This window comes from Herpailurus yagouaroundi, unplaced genomic scaffold, assembly GCF_014898765.1.
Source record: "Herpailurus yagouaroundi ecotype Mexico unplaced genomic scaffold, PumYag 184, whole genome shotgun sequence".
Classification (NCBI taxonomy): Eukaryota; Metazoa; Chordata; class Mammalia; order Carnivora; family Felidae; genus Herpailurus; species Herpailurus yagouaroundi.
Genome location: NW_024412415.1, coordinates 16,422,655 through 16,445,556, shown reverse-complemented (window position 1 = coordinate 16,445,556; position 22,902 = coordinate 16,422,655). Strand labels below are relative to the sequence as shown.

At 35.0% G+C, this 22,902-nt stretch overlaps 1 protein-coding gene across 1 annotated transcript in view; it reads right to left on the bottom strand.

Moving 5' to 3' along the window:
• Positions 1-22,902, bottom strand: part of USP8 (ubiquitin specific peptidase 8) — an 81,409-nt gene that overhangs the window by 29,189 nt on the left and 29,318 nt on the right. The window contains exons 4-10 of the mRNA XM_040492673.1: positions 21,434-21,519; positions 19,934-20,093; positions 16,095-16,137; positions 14,103-14,247; positions 9,118-9,280; positions 5,525-5,669; positions 5,009-5,232 (exon numbers count right to left, since the gene is read on the bottom strand). Coding sequence (XP_040348607.1) covers positions 5,009-5,232; positions 5,525-5,669; positions 9,118-9,280; positions 14,103-14,247; positions 16,095-16,137; positions 19,934-20,093; positions 21,434-21,519 — 966 coding nt within the window. The remainder of the gene's footprint in view (positions 1-5,008; positions 5,233-5,524; positions 5,670-9,117; positions 9,281-14,102; positions 14,248-16,094; positions 16,138-19,933; positions 20,094-21,433; positions 21,520-22,902) is intronic.

Sequence of the window (22,902 nt, the reverse complement as noted above, 5' to 3'; positions counted from 1 at the left end):
CTTCCAACACTATGTTAAACAACAGCAGTGAGAGTGGACATCCCTGTTGTGTTCCTGATCTCAGGGGGAAAGCTCTCAGTTTTTCGCCACTGAGGATGATATTAGCTGTGGGCTTTCATAAATGGCTTTTATGATGTCTAAGTATGTTCCTTCTATCCCGACTTTCTCGAGGGTTTTTATTAAGAAAGCATGCTGAATTTTGTCAAATGCTTTTTCTGCATCGATTGACAGGATCATATGGTTCTTTTCTTTTATTAATGTGATGTATCACGTTGATTGATTTGCGAATGTTGAACCAGCCCTGCAGCCCAGGAATGAATCCCACTTGATCATGGTGAATAATTCTTTTTATATGCTGTTGAATTCGATATGCTAGTATCTTATTGAGAATTTTTGCATCCATATTCATCAGGGATATTGGCCTGCAGTTCTTTTTTGCTGGGTCTCTGGTTTAGCAATCAAAGTAATGCTGGCTTCACAGAATGAGTCTGGAAGTTTTCCTTCCCTTTCTATTTTTTGGAACAGCTTGAGAAGAATAGGTATTATCTCGGCTTTAAATGTCTGGTAGAATTCCCCTGGTCCTGGACTCTTATTTGTTGGGAGATTTTTGATAACTGATTCAATTTCTTCTCTGCTTATGGGTCTGTTCAAGTTTTCTATTTCTTCCTGTTTGAATTTTGGAAGTGTGTGGGTGCTAAGGAATTTGTCCATTTCTTCCAGGTTGTCCAGTTTGTTGCATATAGTTTTTCACAGTATTCCCTGATAACTGCTTGTCTTTCTGAGGGATTGGTTGTAATAATTCCTTTTTAATTCATGATCTTACCTATTTGGGTCATCTCCCTTTTCTTTTTGAGAAGCCTGGCTACAGGTTTATCAATTTTGTTTATTTTTTCAAACAACCAACTCTTGGTTTCATTGATCTGCTCTACAGTTTTTTTAGATTCTATATTGTTTATTTCTGCTCTGATCTTTATTATTTCTCTTCTTCTGCTGGGTTTGGGGTGTCTTTGCTGTTCTGCTTCTATTTCCTTTAGGTGTGCTGTTAGATTTTGTATTTGGGATTTTTCTTGTTTCTTGAGACAGGCCTGGATTGTGATGTATTTTCCTCTCAGGACTGCCTTCACTGCATCCCAAAGCATTTGGATTGTTGTATTTTCATTTTCATTTGTTTCCATATATTTTTTAATTTCTTCTCTAATTGCCTGGTTGACCATTCATTCTTTATGTAATGATCTTTTATATGAATGGGAAAACCAAAAATTTACTGACTTGCTTTGTTGTGATATGCACTTTATTGTGGTGGCCTGGATTTGAATGAACAGCATCTCTGATATACACCTGTACTAGTAATGAAATTGAATCAGTAATCAAAAACTCCCAACAATCCAAATTCCAAGAACAGATAGTTTCACATGTGACTTCTACCAAAGAAGAGTTAATAGCTATTTTTCTCAAACTATTCCAAGAAATTGAAGAGGAAGGAACGCTTCCAAATTCATTGTGCAAGGCCAGCATTACCCTCATACCAAGAGCAGGCAAAAACGCTACAAAAATGAAAATTAGTAACCAATATCCCTGATGAAGTGAGCTGCAAGAATCCTCAACAAAATATGAACAAATTGAATTCAACAGTACATTAAAAGGATCTTGTACCACAACCAAGAGGGATTTATTCCAGGGATACAGGGATGGTTCAATACCTGCAAATCAATTAACAAAATGAAGGATAAAAACCATATGATCATCTCAAGCAGATGTGGAAAAAGCATCTGACAAAATTCATCATCCATTTATGCTATTAACTCTCAACAAACTCAGCATCCATTTATGCTATTATCTCTCAACAAACTCAGCATCCATTTATGCTAAAACTCTCAACAAGCTCTCAACATATAAGAGTATATAACAAACCCACACCTAACATCATACTCAATGGTGAAACGCTAAAAGATTTTGCTTTAATAATGAGGATATCTACCCTTGGTACTTTTATTCAACATAGCACTGGAAGTCCTAGCCATAGATAGCAATCAGATGAGAAAAAGAAATAGAACACATCCAAATTGGTAAGGAAGAAGTAAAACTGGTTCTATCTATAATCACATGACAATCTATGTAGAAAACCCTAGACTTCACCAGAAAACCTATTAGAATAAATGAATTCAGTAAAGTTGCAGAATACAAAATCAATATACAGAAATCTGTTGTGTCTACACACTAATCATGAAGCATCAAAAAGGGAAATTGAGAAAACTATCCGATTTCCAACCGCATCAGAAAGAATAAAATATTTATGAATAAATTTAATCAAGGAGGTGAAAAACCTATACTCTTATAACTTTAAGACATTGATGAAAGAAACTGAAGAGGAGAAAAATGGAAAGATGTACTGTGCTCATGGATTGGAAGAATTAATATTGTTAAAACATCAATGCTACCCAAAGCAACATACAGATTTAATACAATCTCTATAAAATTACCAATACAATTTTTCACAGAACCAGAACAAAAAAAATCCTGAAATTTGTATGGAACCACAAAAGACTCCCAATAGCCAAAGCAATGTTGACAAAGAAGAACAAAGCTGGAGGTGTTGCAATTCTAGATTCCAAGATATACTACAAAGCTACAGTAATCAGCAATATGGTACTGGCATTAAAAAACAGCTGCACAGATCAATGGAACAGTATAGAGAACTTAGAAATAAATCCACCCTTATATGGTCAATTAATCTATAAGAAAGGAGGCAAGAATATACAATGGGGAAAAGACAATCTCTTCAATAAATGGTGTTGGTAAGACTGAAATGGCTACATGCAAAGAATGAAACTGGACCACACTTTCTTTAGCAATAAGGAAGTACACTCAAAATGGATTGAAGATGTAGATGTAAGACCTGCAACCATAAAACTCCTAAAAGAAAACATAGGTAGTAAATTCTTGGAGACTGATCCTAGCAATATTTTTGGATGTGTCTCCTCAGCCAAGGGCAACAAAAGCAAAAATAAACAAATGGGACTCATTTATCACACTAAAAAGCTTTGCACAGTGAAGGAAACCATCAACAAAATGAAAAGGCATCCTACTGAATTAGATTATATATTTGCAAATGACACATATGATAATGGGTTAATATCCAAAATATATAAAGAACTCATGTGGGTGTCTGGGTGGCTCAGTTGGTTTAGTGTCTGACTCTTGATTTCAGCACAGATTGTGATCCCAGGGTTGTGGGATTGAGCCCTGTGTCAGGTTCAATGTTGAGCGTGGAACCTGCTTGGGATTCTCTCTTTCTCTCTCTCTCCCTCCCCTGCTCACATGAACTCACGCAACTCAACACCCAACAAAACAATCTGATTTAAAAATGGGCCAAGGAAAAAAAAAATTAGGAAAAAAAAAAAGGGCCAAGGACCTGATAGACATTTTTCCATAGAAGACATACAGATGGCCAAGAAAACCATGAAAAGATGCTCAACATTACTAATCATTAGGGAAATGCAAATTAAAATCACAATGAGGTATCACTTTACACCTGTCAGAATGGGTAAACTCAAAAAGAACAAAAATAGAGGGGCGCTGGGGTGGCTCAGCAGGTTGAGCATCCAACTTTGGCTCAGGTCATGATCTCATGGTTCGTGAGTTCAAGCCCCACGTTGGGCTCTGTGCTGACAGCTCAGAGCCTGGAGCCTGCTTTGGATTCTGTCTCCCTCTCTATCTGCCCCTCCCCCATTCTCTCTCTTTCTCTCCCTCAAAAATAAACATTAAAAAAAAAAAAAGAACAAAACTAGAAAATGTTGGTAAGGATGTGATGAAAAGGAACACTGGTGCACTGTTGGTGGGAATGTAAATTGGTGCAGCCACCAGAGAAAACAGTATGGAAATTTCTCAAAAAATTAAAAAGAGAACTACCATATGGTCTAGCAACTCCACCTTTGATAATTCCATTCATCTGAAGAAAATAAAAACACTAATTCAGAAAGATATATGAACCCTAGTTAATTACAGTATTTACAAAGCTAAGATATAGAAACAACTTGTATTCATCAACAGATGAATGAAGAACATGTGCTATCTATATAGTAATGTAATACTCAGCCATGAAAAAGGATGAAATCTTGCCATTTGTGACAAGGATGGACCGAGAGGGTATTATGCTGAGTGAAATAAGTCAGACAAAGACAAGTGCTTTATGATTTCACTTATATATATGTATAATCTAAAAAGCAAGGCAAACAAAGCAAAACAGAAAAAGTCTCATAAATAAATAGAACAAACTTATGGTTGCCAGAGGGGAGGTGTTTGGGAAGAACGGGTGAAATAGGTGATGGAGATTAAGAGGCACAAACTTATAGTTAAGAAATAAATAAGTCACAAGAATGAAAAGTACAGCATAGACTACATTTTCTATAATATCGTAATAACTGAACGGTTCACAGATGGAATCTAGACTTATGGTGATCATTTCATAAGGTATATAAAGGTCTAATCACTGTGTTGTACATCTAAAACTAATAGAATATTGTATGGCACCTATAATAATAACAAAGGAAATAACAACAAAAACTATGCATGTTATTTACATGTCAAATTCTAAGGAAATGGAACTACAGTATTATTTTGAAACCAATGTATTGACATCACGTTATCATCTTTAAGCCAAACTATTTGGGAAAATACTATGGGTTAAATTACAATACAAGAAAACCCTGAAAATCTTCACGTTTTCTGTCATAATACAATCTTTTACTGGTACTTCCTACAGTAAACACACTGCTAGCTGGCTTTGAAATCTTTTGAATTATCTATTTTATCACTGCTGTGGTAACAGGACTGAATTATAATGCAAAATCTTTATAGCCAAAAGGCACCAAAACATATAAATTCTTCTCACTGGTATTTTTCTTCCTAAAACATAAAAGCTTATAAATAAAATTTCATTTGTATACTATGTATTTAACATAATATTAAAAAAGAGAAACAATACAGTTAAAAGAAATCAAACACATACCTGTGGAACATTCTTTACAACAGGCACTGGCTGAATTATGGGTAAAACATCAGATTTAGAAGCAGCAATTGACTCAATTGGAGTTGATATGTTCAGTGGTGCCATTCTCTCATCTTGATCATTTAAAAATTCTGTATTTTCATTTATTTCTACAGAAGGAAGTGGCATCTGGGCAGTAGGTTTAGAAGGAATTGATTCTTCCAGTGAAGGATAAGTAAAATCCACTAAAATTCCCAAAAGAATAATAGGTATGAAAGAACAGCAAACCCCATAAATAGTAGTTACATATCTCATGCATGTTACTATGTGATAAAGATAAAGTAAATGAAGTGACAACCACAACAATCTTAAAGAATTAAACATTAACTTCTAGGATGTGGACATCTTATATTTTTTACGCATGAAAACAAACTGCTATCCAGTAGGATAACTAAACACACAACCAAGAACACTACTGTAAGAACATGAAGTTTATTTTACCAAAGCAATTTTAAACAAAAATTTTCACATACATACATGAGATAGACACCTCTTCATTCTTGCCTCGTGGGGGTGGAGTGACTTTAGCATTTGTTGTATACTGGGGATAACAAAGTAGCCAGTTGTCATAGCCTCCTTCTAAAACCAAAGGCTCATTGCGCAGGACAGTTTTGCTTTCCCACTAGGAAATAAGGAAACAGTATTTTTATTTTTCTTTCACTTAGCAAGATTAGGCAATAGTATTTTCAATATGGCAGCAGTCTCTTCACAGTAAAAAAAAACAACACAAAAAACTGAATTTTAAAATTGCTCTTGAAGATTCATCTAAATGATAAAAAATGAGAGAATTCAAAATTCAGCATTAAATGAAACACATGGATAGATCAGGTTTTTAAAACCACACAAGTAATACATGATCTTGGAAGAAAATTGTGAAAGCATGTTCATGTATTTAAAAATCATCCATCATTTGAGCACCCAGAGATACAACTTTGACATTGTAGGATTTATTCTTACCATTTTCTATGTAGATACATACTTTAAATTTTATTTTTATGAAACAGTGAAACTTTTATGCTGCTGCTTTTCTCTTACATGAACATCTTTTACTAAGGGTCCTATCACCACCACTTGTAATGACCAGATAATATTCTATTTTATACACACATACACACACCCCAAAACTGAATCAACCAATGGAACACTTATGGTTATCTTTCTCGTTATAAAAATGCTGAGATAAATACTGAAGATCCTGATATACACACATACCCAATCAACCCCATTAGGGAAAAATCCCCAGAAGTGGAGTGGCTGAGCCAAGGCACATGAACATTTTAAGGCTTTTAGTATACATTCCTAATCTTTAAATGATCATTAAAAATATGTATCTATATATATTTCTGCAGGGTAATTTACTAGAACTAGAACTGCTGGATTAAAAGTTTGGTAGATGCTGCCAAATTGCCCTTCAAAAAGATGAACCAATTTATATACTTACCAACAGTTTATGAGAAAGCCTATCATAAATCTTTATAATTTTTACCAAACTGGTGGATAGAAAATGGAATCATGTTTTAATTAGCTTTTATCAGTGAAGCTGCACATCTTTTAATGTTTATTAATATTAAATGTTTATAATATCCTATGACTTAAATAATCTCATCCTTTGCCCATTTTTCAGTAGAATTTGCTATTTTCTTAGTACATAGTGAATGTACTTTGAATATTAAGAAAAATAGCTCTTTGTCATATATGTTACAATTATTTTCCTGATTGATTTTTACTTTATTTATGGAATTAAAACAAATACATTGATCTTCCTTCATGGTGTCTTGGTTTACAAGACTTACAAATGCTTTTTCCTAGTACTACTTCACTATTTCAATCAACATATTTATATCATTGACCCATCTGGAATATGGTGTGATCTAAGAAGTAAGGTAGGGGTCCCCTTTCTTTTTACCTACTGGCTAGCCAGCTCTCTCCAAACCATTCATTTTTATCCATTTTTCCCCACACTGACTTGTTAAATCATCTTTCTCATACACTAAACCTACATATATCTTAGGCTGAACTTTATGAAAGTGCCAGTATTGTACATCAAAACTAGTTGAATACTGGCAGTTTCATGTATCGATCTGTACTTGGGTATATTTCTAGATTCCCTATTTTACAGCATGAATTGTTTTAAGGCTTTTAAGATTGTCCTCCTGAAGGGTAATGTTCCATCAACTGACCTTCCTAAGAGCAGATTAAGTTTGATTCTTACCAGCATTCATTTAGTACTATCAGTTTAATAATTTAACAAATTATACTGATTATTTTTTCTTTGCTAATTTGATCAGAAAATGGCATTCACTTTTTTAACTGCATTTCTACTAGTAAAGATGATTGTTTTTATGTTTGTCTCTTGTATTTCCTCTTCTGTTCATGCCTATGTCCACTACTTATTTTACTATTTTATCTTAAATAATTTTTTTATTTGCAAAAGTTCCTTCATATTTTAGGTGTTCTATAGTTGACTGTTGAACAACATGGGTTTGAACCGCGCCAAGTCCACTTACACACTTTTTTCTCCCCTTTGAGTTGATGGCAAAAGCCACAGGCATTTACAACTGCCCACCGATGGGACCAAATTGAAAGCGACTAGTGCAGAGGTTGTGCCTGTTGCCCAAATGAGTACCTGGGCAACCTGTTGAGGCTGTCACCAGCTGTCAGCAGCTCCCAGAAGCCCCAAACTGGACACAGCTTCAGGTCCTTGTGTGCCAGCAGAGTGGTCAGGCTGAAAGCCCTGGACTGGTGGACAGGAGGTGAGGCTGAAGTGGAGACACACCCCCCAGAGTGCAGGTCGGTGCTGCCCAGGAAGTCCAGCATTCTTCGTATTCCCTCCTCCCTGCCCTGGTCCTCCTTGGACCTAGGACCCTCCCTGGCCAAGGGCAGAATGCTCCTCCCCATGGTGGCTCCTGGAGGCCAGAACATTCACATGAGGCTGTGGCTGCCAATGGCCACAGGCTGGTGGTACACCTCTAGGCAGCTATACTGTGATTCAAGGGTGCTGTCGCCACCTACAGGCCTACCCAGTGGCTGCCATCGCTCAGTAGAGGTTACCAGGCTGTGGAACCCTACCATTCCAGGGCCAGGCCCACTGCTGCCACCATTCTTATCCTAGTGCTGCTTACCCACCTATATGGGGCCTTTTTCCAATAAATATACATACAGTACAGTAACTGTGATTTTAATTATGATTGAATTATGATTTCAGTAATTTTTTCATTATTTTATGTAATTTTATATAATTTATAACATTTGCTTTTTTCTAGCTTACTTTATTGTAAGAATACAGTATATAATACATATAAAAATACTTTGCTAATTGACTGTTTATGTTATAAGTAAGGCTTTTGGTCAACAGTATTAGTAAAATTTGGGATAAGTCAAAAATTGTGGCAGGGTGTTGGTACCCCTAAACACTGTTATTCAAAGGCCAACTGTACTGCCCTATTTATTGCAAATATTCTATTTGTCTTCTGCAATCTAATCATATGGTATTTTTCCACAAATTTATTTTTGTCAAGTCAAATCTAACAAGCTTTTTCTCCTTAGTGACTTCTTCCTTTGCTTCTATGTTTCATAGTCTAATTCTTTTTTATTTAATATAATTTATTGTCAAATTGACTAACACAGTGTGTAAAGTGTGCTCTTGGTTTTTGGGGTAGATTCCTGTAGTTCATTACTTACATACAACATCCACTGCTCATCCCAACAAGGGCCCTCCTCAATGCCCATCACCTATTCCCTGCCTCCCCCATTCCACCCTCAGTTTGTTCTCTGTATTTAAGAGTCTCTGATGGTTTGCCTTTCTCCCTGTCATAGTCTAATTCTTAAAACAAAAAAATAACACTTTTTTTAGACAGTTTATGTTCCTGGAAATTCTAATCTTATGTTATATTATCAGTTTATTATTATTTGATGATTCAAAACTAGTCTTTTAAATCTGCATTTCAAAAAAATCTCCAACCAAAGCTGCTGAATCTTCTTATCCTTAAGATAAACAGCTAGTCAGTATACCTTTCTAACAACCAAAGAAGGCTTACAATTACGGTGAACTAACAAGGAAACTTGCTAACCTTGAAAAGTGCATCTTTCAGACTCCGTAGAGTTGTTCCAAGTTGTAAATCTTTTGTTGAACTAAACCAGTCAAGAAGTACCACATATTCCACATTCCCCCTCTTCTTCCATGTGTCTTTAGAATCATCTGGGAGTTTTGCTTCAATCCAACTAGCAGTGACTCTGAAATGTATTAACATTTGTATTGGGGCAAAGGTAGACAAGAAGTCTTAATATACTAATATAAGACACTGAATTTTCTTTTAGTCTGTACCACAGTAAATTTTCAGCAACATTTCTTTCTAAAGTCAAATTGTATGTCTGGATAATAAATAATCCTAAAATGTTTAATAACTTCACCTTTGCATAACACTGGAATATGTTTTAGTAATTATTAGAAACTAAAAGAAATGGAATCAACTGTAACCCCTCACAAAAAAGGAAGCCAAAACTGCAAACAAAGAAGTCATCTGAACACCTCTCTCAGCTAAATATAAATAACTGGGGGATCACTTGGGTAACATTATTTATACTTCAGTTCTCTTATACCTATGTAGATAATTGCTAACCAAATACCAAAATGCTTATTTAACAAACACATAGAGCATTTACTATGTGCCAGATACTCTCTTAAATGCTTTATTTTCATAGAATCTCAACTGAATCCTCACAACAAATCCTATGAAGTAGGCATTACTAACCCCATTTTATAAATGGAGAAACTGGGCCACAAAAATATTAAGTGACCTATCGAAGGTTACAGATGCCAAGTGAAGCCAAATTTCAAACTCAGGCAATCTTGTTCACGTCCATGCTCTTAGCTGTTCTGCTGTGCTGCCTTTTAAATCATCAACTATGAAAAATATCAACTGTACATTAAAGCATGATATTCATGTCTTTTGCTCACATAAAAGTTAATTTAAAAGTTACCTAAAGTCCTTAGAGTGGGCCTGCAGCATAGCCCCTCCCCCCCAAATCCTATTACATTAACTTCTCATCACTAACTACTTGCCCATTTATTCCACTCAACACCAGCCACTGCCTCCTTGTAGTTCCTGCTTATTCAGGTATACTCCTGCCTAAGGGTCTCTGCCTCTGTGCCTTTCTATCTGGAATCCTTTTCCTTCAGATAACTGCCATCACTCATTTCCTTTACCCTCTCAAAATCTGCTCAGTAATAACTTCTCCATGAAGCCTTCCTGGATTAAAATTTTAATACCTAGCCCAATGTACACACTTGATACACCCATCTCCATTGCACTTATTAAATAGCAGACATATATTTAAGGTTTATTGTCTGTTTTGCTATCCCACCTCCCTGTTAAAATATAAGCTCCACGAAGCAAAATTTTTGTTCAATAGGTAAGCCCCAGTACTTAGAACCATAGCAATCCAGCCCACAGAAAACTAGTGCTCAGTATATGAGTGCTGAATGACTGAATAAATAATGCAAATTTGTTCCATCAGGTAAGAAACTCCATATTATTCCTGGCAAAGCACTAAGCATTTTAATATTTAACAGATAATACTGGCAAGCTGGGCAGGACTGGTACACTTTTATTCATAAGTAAAAGAAATGGTTTAGATTATTTAAAAGAAAAAAAAAAAACTTGCTCCTATATAATAATGTTGGCTACTATATCTTGTAGGAAATAAAGGAAAAGAGAAGAAATATAAAATACTGTCTCCTAATATTCTCACCTGATATATAGTGATAAGAATGAAAAAAATTGAAATATGATTTCTTTTTACTGTTAATGTTACTTATTTATTTTTGAGAGAGACAGTGCTCAAGCAGAGGAGGGGCAGAGAGAAAGCATGAGAGAGAGAATCCCAAGCAGGTCCTGCACTGTCAGCACAGAGCCTGATTTGGGGCTTGAACTCACGAATCGTGAGATCATAACCTGAGCTGAAATCAAGAGGTAAACATTTAACTAAATGAGCCACCCAGGCACCCCTAAAATGTGATATTAAGGACTATCCCTGACTCTAGGGATATATTTGCCTTTTAGTCTAAAAACTCAAGATTAGTACTCTATAAAAAACACTTTAGGAAATAATTGCATCACTAGTATTTCCCAAACTCAGTCTTTCATGTAACATCTTTACAAATTGCTGCAATTTTGCCCTACCTTGTCTATTATTTAATAAACTTAATTATTAATTTAATTACTTAATTGAAAGTGATCCTTTAAATTTAACAGGAAAATGTACAGTCCCATATACATGGAAACAACAGCATATCTAATGAATAAATGATAATCAGTAAAATACATACATCAGCAAAATTATGCTTTATTCACACAACAGAATGAACCATAACTACACCAGTAATATGGAGTCCAAGCAGCCAGATATATAAAAAACTATAGATTATATATTTCCTTTTATATAAAATACAAAAACAGACAAAAATAAATCTATCCTTTTTTTTTTTTAATTTTTTAACGTTTATTTATTTTTGAGAGAGACAGAGAAAGAGCACAAGAAGGGAAGGGGCAGAGAGAGAGGAGACACAGAATCCAAAGCAGGCTCCAGGCTCCGAGCTGTCAGCACAGAGCCTGACACAGGGCTTGAACTCATGGACCATGAGATCATGATCTGAAACAAAGTCAGATGCTTAACCGACTCAGCCACCCAGGCGCCCCAAAAATAAATCTATTCTGTTAGAAGCTGGTGGTTCCCTTTGGTGGGTGGGGATATGGGTAGTAACTAACAGAGGGCATATGAAGGGATTCTGGAGTGACAGTAATATTCTATTTCTGGTCAGATAAATGGGTGTACTAAATGGGTGTGTTGCTTTTGAAAATTCACTGAGCCAAATACTTAGGACAGGAGTGCTTTTGTATGTATGCTATATGGTATTAAAATGTTTTAAAAAAAATCAAAAATAAAGAATACAGTAATCACTATCAGCTAGTTGTAGATACTGTTGCCTCCAGAAAGCTCTAAGGCCTACTCTCTGGTGAGAAAGATAAGCAAATATTAAAAAGGAATGCTAGCAGCAAACAGACTTCTTTTAATGACTTCAGAAAGACTGAAACAAAAGTTAAAGGGGAATAATTTTCTTGGCATGCAGTTCATCACTCTTTAATCTTCAACCTAAACTCATCATGAGTTTCATAGTAGTCAAATTTCTCGCATTTTGGGAAACACTTAAACTCAATAAAAACCCAGGCTTTCTGTTAGTACAGATTAGACCATCCAAAGATTAATACAATTTTGTCTATTCAAATCCTAGGAATACAGTGACACCCACTTGATTAGACTAAGTATTCTAGTGTCACTTTTCAACAGCATTATTTACAAAGCACCCTATTCTTCAGGTCAAACTTTATCAAGCATCAAAAAATGTGCCAAAAACTATGCAAATTTTACTGTCTAATTTATTTACTTATTTTTAATTTTTTTCAATGTTTACTTATTTTTGAAAGAGAGCGTGATCGTGTGTAAGCGGGGGAGGGGCAGAGAGAGAGGGGAGACACAGAATCTGAAGTGGGCTCCAGGCTCTGAACCTGAAGCAGGGCTCAAACACACGGACAGCAAGATCATGACCTGAGCCGAAGTCGTACACTTAACTGACTGAGCCACCCAGGTGCCCCCCCCCCCCCTTTTTTTTTTACTACTTAATTTAAAAAGTATGTCTTTTCAATGCTGTTTAAGTTAATCTTAAAATGGGCCATAGATTTTAATCCAATCCCATAAACTAAGACCCAGAGAGGTTATATAATTTATTTAACACTTGAAATACTAAAAATAGCCCTGGATATGGAGGTTTAGCTCTGTCATTATGATGATAGTTTTTAATACATAAATAATCATGCAAGTAACTTTACATTATTTTATAGATTAACATCCTTATCAAAAAAGAAAAAAAAATTTAATGAGTCCTTACTAGTGCCAGCCACTGTGGTAAGTTTGTGTATATAAAATTACACTTAAGCTTCTCAAAACCTGAGATAGGTAATATTACTATTCCTATTTTATAGATGGATATGGGCTTAGAGAGGTTAGGTCACTGGCTAGAAGTAATGTAGCTGAGAAGAAACAATTTTGATCTGAATATAGTCTGACTTTGGAGTCTATCCATTTACTTAATCAGTTGGCGATACTTTTTTTTCCCCAAAAAAAGTATTTATGTACTCTTTTACTACAGATAACAGGATGGATATTTCTTTTTTATTTTTTTTAATTTTTAAAATTTTATTCATTTGTTTTTTTTTTTTTTTTAATTTTTTTTTTTCAACGTTTATTTATTTTTTTTGGGACAGAGAGAGACAGAGCATGAACGGGGGAGGGGCAGAGAGAGAGGGAGACACAGAATCGGAAACAGGCTCCAGGCTCTGAGCCATCAGCCCAGAGCTCGACGCGGGGCTCGAACTCACGGAGCATGAGATCGTGACCTGGCTGAAGTCGGAAGCTTAACCGACTGCGCCACCCAGGCGCCCCTATTCATTTGTTTTTGAGAGAGTGAGAGTGAGCATGAGCTGGGGAGGGGCAGAGAGAGAGGAGAGAATCTCAAGCAAGCTCCAAGCTAACAGTGCAGAACCTGAGATGGGGCTCGATCCCATGAATTGTGAGATCATGACCTGAGCCAAAATGAAGACCTGGATGCTTAACCAACTGAGCCACCCAGGTGCCCCACTATGGGGTATTCCTAAATAAAAAAACAATTCAATCAGTTCATGATTTTAGTCAATTTGGTGCATATACTTCACAAGCTCATAAATAAAAAAAGGAAAAATTAGTCAAAAAAAAACCTTGGGAGAGAGGGCACACAAAGGCAGCTTCACTTCTCTTCCAATAAGACTACAAATGTCACAAATAGGAGAAAACACCCAAACCAAAATGTTCTTTATACCACCCTTCAGAGAAAGAGTAAAGTGTAACATTACGGAGTAACCGGAGAAGAAAGCCTACTTTATCATATTTAGCCTGGATGGTAAGTAGTAACATTTACTACTGTCTACAGTTAACCACTTTACCTAAATACACAATGACCCACCCTGGACTGATGGCTTCTTCAGGAACACTGAGAGAATTTGAAATATGGGAATCTTGATAATCCTGCATTCTTCGAGCATCCATTATAATCAAGCTGATGTTTTCATCCATCATCATTGTGTATAGCTCCTTCGCTGTGATTGCCCCTTGGAATCAAGAGAGACAATATAAGCAACAAAAAACACCTAGTTCCACGTGCTTTCTTATCACTAAACACAGGACAATAACTGCTTCTTCTAGAAGAGTGAAGTACACTAGGTGTCATACACCTGCTATCCCATCACACTACTTACTACTTTTTAAACTAACATTAAATATAATTTGTGTTTTTGACATTCATCAAGAAACTAGTTCAATGTTCTGTTTCTGAAGGCTTAAATACCAAAGCTAGCTGTTGAGGTTACAACTACATCAGGTGCTGACTGTCGCTGGTACAAAATAAGGGAAATTAATATATGTATCTCATGAAGATTTTCTTATTCTCTATTTAATAATTAAATCATTTGAAAAATGTCAACCAGAAAAAAACATCCATGGTTCAAAAATTCTTGACAGTTTCTAAATTCTTTTTAAAAAGTTTCTGATGAGGTCTTATGGGGACTATTTAAAAAACATTTAGATTTTCAAGTATTCCTAGAGTAACAAGTCAAAGGCTTGTTTTTTGTGTTCTGCATCAAGGGTTGACAAACTATGGCCACCTGTTTTTAATGGAACACAGCTGTACAAACGTGTTTACATATTGTCAATGGCTGCTGCTTTCCTGCTGTGACAGCACGAACCTCAGTGACCCCCCAAGCCTAAAATGTTTATTCTCTAGCCCTTTAATATTTAACCAAAATAAATATTTGTTATGTTGCTATTTTCCTCTTACAGCTTCTACCATCTGAAATGAAAGATTAAAAAGCACAACAAAGTCAACTATACTTCAATAATAAAAACTTTAAAAGTAAATAAATAAATATTAAAAAGATAAAAAGCTGCTACAAGGGAGCTTAAAAATGTAAAGAACTATTTTGGCAGTGAGATGTGAGAAGAACGTAGTCACATGATCTCCTAAGCTAAAATACCCAGCTGAAAATAACCACCCTACTTCTCTAACCATCAAGATCATTTTGACAACAAAATCATCTAAACAAGTTGGGAACAAACCACTTAGGGAAATAACACCTAAGCAGAATGAGATACAAAAAACATAGATAAAAACAAATCTTGGAATGAATTAATAACATCTTTTAGGAAGGCATCTTATTTTTTAAATTGTTGTATGATAATACTTAAATAGAAAATTTATTTTAGTGTTACATACAATTAATAATTAAATCTTTTCTGAGAAAGGAAAACTTAGGCAACTGTCTGAGTCCTGTTGTACAGGTCACATACATGTAATTGGAACATCACCACCACCTATGGATAATATCCAAATTACTGGTGTAGATATTTTTGAGGGGAGTGAAGATTTTAAATAATTAGGTCTACAAACTAGAACCATAAGTCATAATAGCTAATACACAAATCCTCATATCACGTTACTAAGAGTTTCAAATATATTAACTCATTCAATCCTCACAGTAAATCTATAAAATCAGTATTAATATTATCCTCACTTTACAGATGGGGAAATTAAGGTAGAGATTAAATAAATGCTCAAGATCACATGGAAATTCAGAAGGGGCCAGCAAAATCCAGGTAGTCTGACTTCAGAGAGTCCATGCTCTTAACTGCTATGCTAAACTACATCTTGAAAAAAAAGAATGAAAAGTATAAACTGTGGTTTTGATGTTTTTAATTACATATTACCATAAATATTCCCCATGATATATACGGAATATAAACACATTTTCAATATAATTGCATAGGCTAAGAAAAATGATAAAGCTTACATACAAATTAGACACAACGTTAAGATCTCATTGTGTAAAATCTGAAGCTTATTTTGATTAAAAGAAGATCTCAATAATAACCTAAAAGGACTCCCTCTTTCTGTCACACTTACCTTTCTCTGTGGTCTCATTTTTGTCACTCTTTTCACCATTTATCTATTTCACAGGAAAAAAAAGTTTCAACTTTAATAGAAGTAAAAATTTTCATAGAAACATAAAGTTCAACTGTATTACATCATTGAAACTGAAAGCCTGGAAAATGAAGCATGTGGAGTACTGGCATTTTATTAAAATACAGATGAACAATAATGGCTTCCCCATGTTATCTGGCAATAGATAACAGCTAAAATAACCAGCAGCACATCAGAATCATTTAACACTTCCTTGAAATTTTCTTCAGTTAATGACTAAATATAATGTAAAAGCACAGACTGTTACAGAAATTTAATATTTAATTTAATGAGAGAATATTTCTTGCAATGAAATAAAAATTCTGGCAATTCCCTTCAGAGTTCTCTTTATATAATGAAAGGAAGATGAAGTAATATAAGGTTTTACAAATTTGTATTTTCTAACCAAGACAACATATGATAATTCTGTCAGGTACTAACTCATTTTATAGATGGGAAAATCAATGACCTACCTGAGCCTACTGATCCATTTTAGCATTACTAAGATTAAAAAAGAAATGTATATTACGTGCTTCCTAATATTATACACTATGAAGTACACAGTATCACCTACTAAGCATTCTTGCCAAAACAAAAACTGAACCTGAATCCTATTAAGCTGGTAGGCTGAACTTTCAGCCTACAAGAAATATGGAAGATAGAAGTAGAAATTAAATAATACAAGGAGGAAACAATCGGATAAATCCCGAATGTGGTTGGTTCATTTCAAAGAACTGATCTAGTATTAAAAAGCCAAAGGCATGAAACAAAAAAAATTAAAGGGGAACTCAAGCAGAGAGTATTACAGAGACTTAAATTTAAGAGACATAACAACCAAAAGACTGTAAGTGGACCTCATCCGGATCCTAATTCAAACAAATCAACTCTGCAGTATCACGAGACAGTGGGTAAATGTGGATATAGGCTGGATATTACATTACATCAGGGAATTACTATTAATCTTGTGAGATGGAAAAATAGCATTGTCATTATTGAGAAAATGTCCCTTTCTTTGAGATGCAAACTGAAATATTTAGGGGCAAAATGGTATGTTATCTGAAACTTCCTTTGAAATAATACAACAAAAGAAAAGGGGAGAGGTACAGATACAAAATGTGACAAAAAAAAATGTGACAAATGTTAGTTGACTGTTGCAACTGGGTAACAGTGTTTAATTGTGGTTTTTTCCCAATATAAAAAGGCTAAACAAAAATAAAAGTAACAAAAAAGTAGTTGGCCCTCCTGTTGGAAAGGCAACAAAGTGAAGAGATTAAAATATCATTTTACATAGTTCTTTGAAGTCTTGTATTTATCTATATCAGCCATTTAACCTATATCTCCCTAAGATAGTGTTATTTAGCTTATGAGTTCCTAAAATCAACAAACCACTAGTTCTTCATTTCTTTTTACACAGTGCTTAGTATAAGGTCAAATATTTAAATTTTTTAATGTTTATTTATTTATTATTTATAAATTTATAAATTTATAAATTTAATTTTTTAATGTTTATTTATTTATTATTATTTATTTATTTTGAGAGAGACAGAGTGCGGGCAGGTGAGGGGCAGAGAGAGAGGAAGAAAGAGAATCCCAAGTAGGCTCCATGCTGTCAGCATGGATGAGCCCAATGCAGGGCTTGATCCCACAAACCCATGAGATCATGACCAGAGCTGAAATCAAGAGTCAGGAGCTTAACCAAGTGAACCACCCAAGCACCCTTAACATCTATTTCTTAATGAAACCAATGATGATTCACACACAAATGATAGCTGAAAGCTACAAAATGCTTAAGAAAAAGTAAAGCAGAAATCCTTCCCTGAATTTCAACAGAGTTTAAGAAATTATATTTTAGGGGAGAAGATATTTGCAAACGACATATCAGATAAAGGGTTAGTATCCAAAATTTATAAAGATCTTATCAAACTCAACACCCAAACAAATAATCTAGTGAAGAAATGGGCAAAAAACAGGAACAGACACGTCTCCAAAGAAGACAACCAGATGGCCAACCGACACATGAAAAAATGTTCAACATCACTCATCATCACGGAAATACAAATCAAAACCACAGTGAGATACCACCTCACACCTGTCAGAATGGCTAACATTCACAACTCAGGCAACAATGGATGTTGGGGAGGATGTGGAGAGAAAGGATCTCTTTTGCACTGCTGGTGGGAATGCAAACTGGTGCAGCTACTCTGGAAAACAGTATGGAGGTTCCTCAAAAAACTAAAAATAGGGGCGCCTGGGTGGCGCAGTCGGTTAACCGTCCAACTTCAGCCAGGTCACGATCTCGCGGTCCGTGAGTTCGAGCCCCGCGTCAGGCTCTGGGCTGATGGCTGGGAGCCTGGAGCCTGTTTCCGATTCTGTGTCTCCCTCTCTCTCTGCCCCTCCCCCATTCATGCTCTGTCCCTCTCTGTCCCAAAAATAAATAAAAAACGTTGAAAAAAAAATTAAAAAAAAAAAAAACTAACTAAAAATAGAACTACCTTACAACCTGGCAATTGCACTACTAGGTATTTATCCAAGGGATACACGTATGCTGTTTTGAAGGGATACATGCACCCCAATGTTTATAGCAGCACTATCAACAATAGCCAAAGTATGGAAAGAGCCCAAATGTCCATCGACAGACAAATGGATAAAGAAGATGTGGTGTATATATATACAATGGAGCAATCAAAAAGAATGAAATGTTGCCATCTGCAACTACGTGGACGGAACTAGAGGGTATTATGCTATGAGAAATTAGAGAAAGACAAATATGACTTCACTCATATAAGGAATTTAGATACAAAACAGATGAACATAAGGGAAGGGAAGAAAAATAACATAAAAACAGGGAGGGGGACAAAACATAAGAGACTCTTAAATATGGAGAACAGAGGGTTGCTGGAGGGGGGAAGGACTAAATGTGTAAGGGGCATTAAGGAGTCCACTCCTGAAATCATTGTTGCACTATATGCTAATTAACTTGGATATAAATTAAATAATAAATAATCTAAAAATTTTTTTTTTCTAAGAATTAACTATAGATAATGTATGGTGACTAGAATAGAGTAACTCCTCAATAACTGTCGGTTGAGCCCCCCCCCCCCCAAAAAAGAAATTATATTTTAGGAAGAATTGTTCCTCAGAAGGTGAAGGAAGGAGATATAGTAGACAGTGGTAGCTGGCAGGTACAGACTGAGTCACTGATGGTTCTTGGCAAACAAATGATGTAGCTAGATTTCAAGGAGCTGCTGAATAAAATGAAACAGAAGAGGAAAGGGAAATGGGCAGAAAGGAAGAAAAAGCAAAGGGAAGAGTATGAGACCCTAGAAATAGATAAAAGGTTAGGCACCAAATTAGTACACCAAATCTTTTTCAATGCAAATTACATTTATTAGAAAGAAGAAACCTTAAAAATCATCTATTTCAAGATCTTCACTTGGCAGTAAGGAAATGAAGTCCCAGAACGGTTAAGCAAGACCTGACATGGGACTGGAACTCAGATATACTAAATCACAGCTTTAATGCTCTTTCTACTACTGTAATCAAGTTAACAGTGACTGCAAAAAAACTAATTAATGCACAGAACACAGTTCTATGGAAGCTCCAAGAGAAACCTGGGATCAAATGAAGCTAGAATATTTAACTCAATTTCTAATAAAAAACACATTAAATTTTACCCTTGTTGTCTCAAAGTACATTGTTGTTGTATCTCAACTCACCTTAAGCAAATCATCTGAAAAAAAGGAACCAGTCTTTTTTAACATCACAGAATTAATTTGAAATACCTTTTGGGTTTTGTCTCTGGAATCCATTACATTTTCCAAGGAACTTTTATTTGATGTACCACCATCCTCTCTTCCTGCTTCTTGCCTTTTCTGTTTCTGCAGCTGCTCCTCCTGTCTGTCCTTTTCTTCAAGTTTTTTTCGAACCTCAGCTTCTTCATATCTAGTTGAGAAAACAAGTCAAGGTGTCTTTTATTGGCATGATCATGAAAAGTAAAGGACTTCCAGTTCCATAAAATTGGTACCCTACCTTAGGATATTTTATGGCAGCATACTTTCTCCCTCCAACTGAAATTTGATTCTGCCAGTGTTCTGTTACAAACCACAAATCATAAATTTGCCCTCTGTAGACTTAATTCAAATTGCCAAATATCCTGAAAAGAAACACTATGATCTCAAGTTAAAGTTGTTTAATGTTTTTTGTTCTTTCCTTACACTAATTTCAACCTTTCCACTGAATTTCACATCTGCTGCAATTTCTTTTACAAAGGACTTAAAATCCTAAAATTAACTCTAAAGACTCATTTACTTATAAAGTAGTTCAAAATATAAAAAAGACAATAAATAAGTGAGAAAATGGCCCTAATGCCCAAAAGATAAAAGAATAAAGAATATTACTGTTGATAACAGTACAAGTAGGGAAAAACTTAGTAAATCCAAGAGAAACAGTCAATAGGGGTAACTCAAAGATTAGGAGAAATTCTACTCTACTTAGTTCATTAACTGGCTAAAGGAGGAAGAGAATAGTGATTCCAACTTTTATCAACCATCTTAACATACTCCAGCTCCAAGATTAGTAATTTCTGGGAAGGATGAAGGGAATACATTAATTCAAAAAAATAATTTGTAACTAAAGACTATGATGTATATAATTAGACTAGTTAATTGATCCAAGTGTGAAAAATCATTAAGAAAAACCGTTCCTCTTTTATTTCATTATTCAAAGAATGACTAACCAAAATAAATAAAAATAAAAAAACAAAGAATTATTAATAACTAAAAATTCAAACATACTGTTTTTAATTTCTAATTACTTTCTAAGTCTGATAAGGCACTCATGACAAATATTAGAATTAGATTTGTTTTTAAACATACATAATTTTTGCAAACTATGCAGTTCAAAACTAACCACAAATACTTCATTTCCCTAAGACCAATGTCCAGTAGCACATTATAACCTGGGGAATATGAGGAATTATATTTTTCTCAAGAATCCTGCCAGAGAGTTAGAAAAAATTGGACCTGAGCTCCCATCTACTCTACCAATGTTTACCTAAGAATCTATCATTCTACATATTTTTAGATTTTCAGTAAAATATGAATGGTAACACATGAACACAATAAAGGCATTAATATGGCAAAAGATTCTCATTTCTGTGTTCCAGTTAACGTAAGATTTATTGCTAGGAACTGGGATTCATATGCATGGTCAGACAAGTTCTAAATATTATTTTTATCTTCTAAATATATGTTCTTTTAAAGATTTTATAATAATGTTTGTACCTGAGTTTAAGGCTTTCAGAGAGTCTTTCGGCTTCTTCAATAGCTTTTTTGATGTTTGCAAGTCCAAGTATTGAATGAAAGTAGTCCTAAAATTATAAGAAAACCATCCCATAATTTTAGTACTGGCCATTGTACACAGCACTAATGCTAAAAACGTTAAAATCATGGTGCTATGTAAAAGAAAGGTTGGATGAAAACATTATGATTGAATGAAGTATTTTTTTAAACTTTTAACCTACATAAACACAACTTATTTTCTAAATGTTCCAAAGTATCTCTTCATATCAATAGTATGCTAAAAAAACCTAATAGGTAATAATTTTATTTATTTGGGAGACACCTTTAAGAAGTATAAATACTATTCTTACTATTTATGAATAAGTGCCAAAAAGCAAAGCTTTCAGTAGCAAAATATATATTTCCTTTTGTAAATATGTTAGTTTTTTTTCTCTAGTCTGAGAAGCAGTAAATTGTATATTGACATGGGATTTATTTTGTTTTACTTGTTTTATACTGAGATGTTTTGGGGCTTCCACCTTTATTTTATAATAGTGACCCACCTCTCAAGTGGAGTCAAACATTTGATATAAAACAAGTTTCACATCCAAGGAAACCTTGAATGAAAATCAAATGGTAGAAATAAATCATTAATAATACACTCTTCTTTAAACACACACACACACACACACACACACACACACACACACACAACTTGTTTGGCACATAATTTACTAACAAGCATAATAAAGTTAAGAAAAATTGTAGTAGTGTGTCCTCCCTAAGGAATATAAAGGAAAAAAAGCCCTCAAGGCAACCTGGCTATAAGCATACATGACATTCCTCCCAACCTTGTAACACAAGACCACTTAATCAGACTACATGTTTGTGTGTTACCATATATGGAAGACAAAGAAATAAAAAATATATAAAAAAACTATGCCACATGACGTTCAGGGCTCAGTTCTTCGGGTATGATCTCAAATGAGCCATTGCCGGCATGAATAAAGCTGCTTCCTAAACAGAAAAGCCTCGGTGTCACGACTCTCTGTGCGAGAATCCTGCTACAAGATCACTTCTCTAAGAAGTCACTCACTGAATCCTGCAGTCAGAGATATCTTCAAATCAAGGTTGGTTTGACATGACAATAGCATAGTGAGACTCAGCTAACTGATTTTTGGATCTAATTAGCCACAACCTGTCAATGTGACTGTGCAAATAGAGCCTAGTAGCACAGTTCATCACAAATGATATAGTAATAAAACGTAAAAAGATCCAAGGGAGTGCCTGGGTGGCTCAATCAGTTAAGCATCAAACTTAAGCTCACTTGCTTAAGCTTCTGACTCTTGATTTTGCCTCAGGTCACGACCTCACCCATCTTGCCATTCATGAGTCAAGCCCTGTGGAGGGCTCTATGCAGACAGTGTGGAGCCTGCTTGGGATCCTCTGTCCCTGCCCCTCTCCCATTTTCT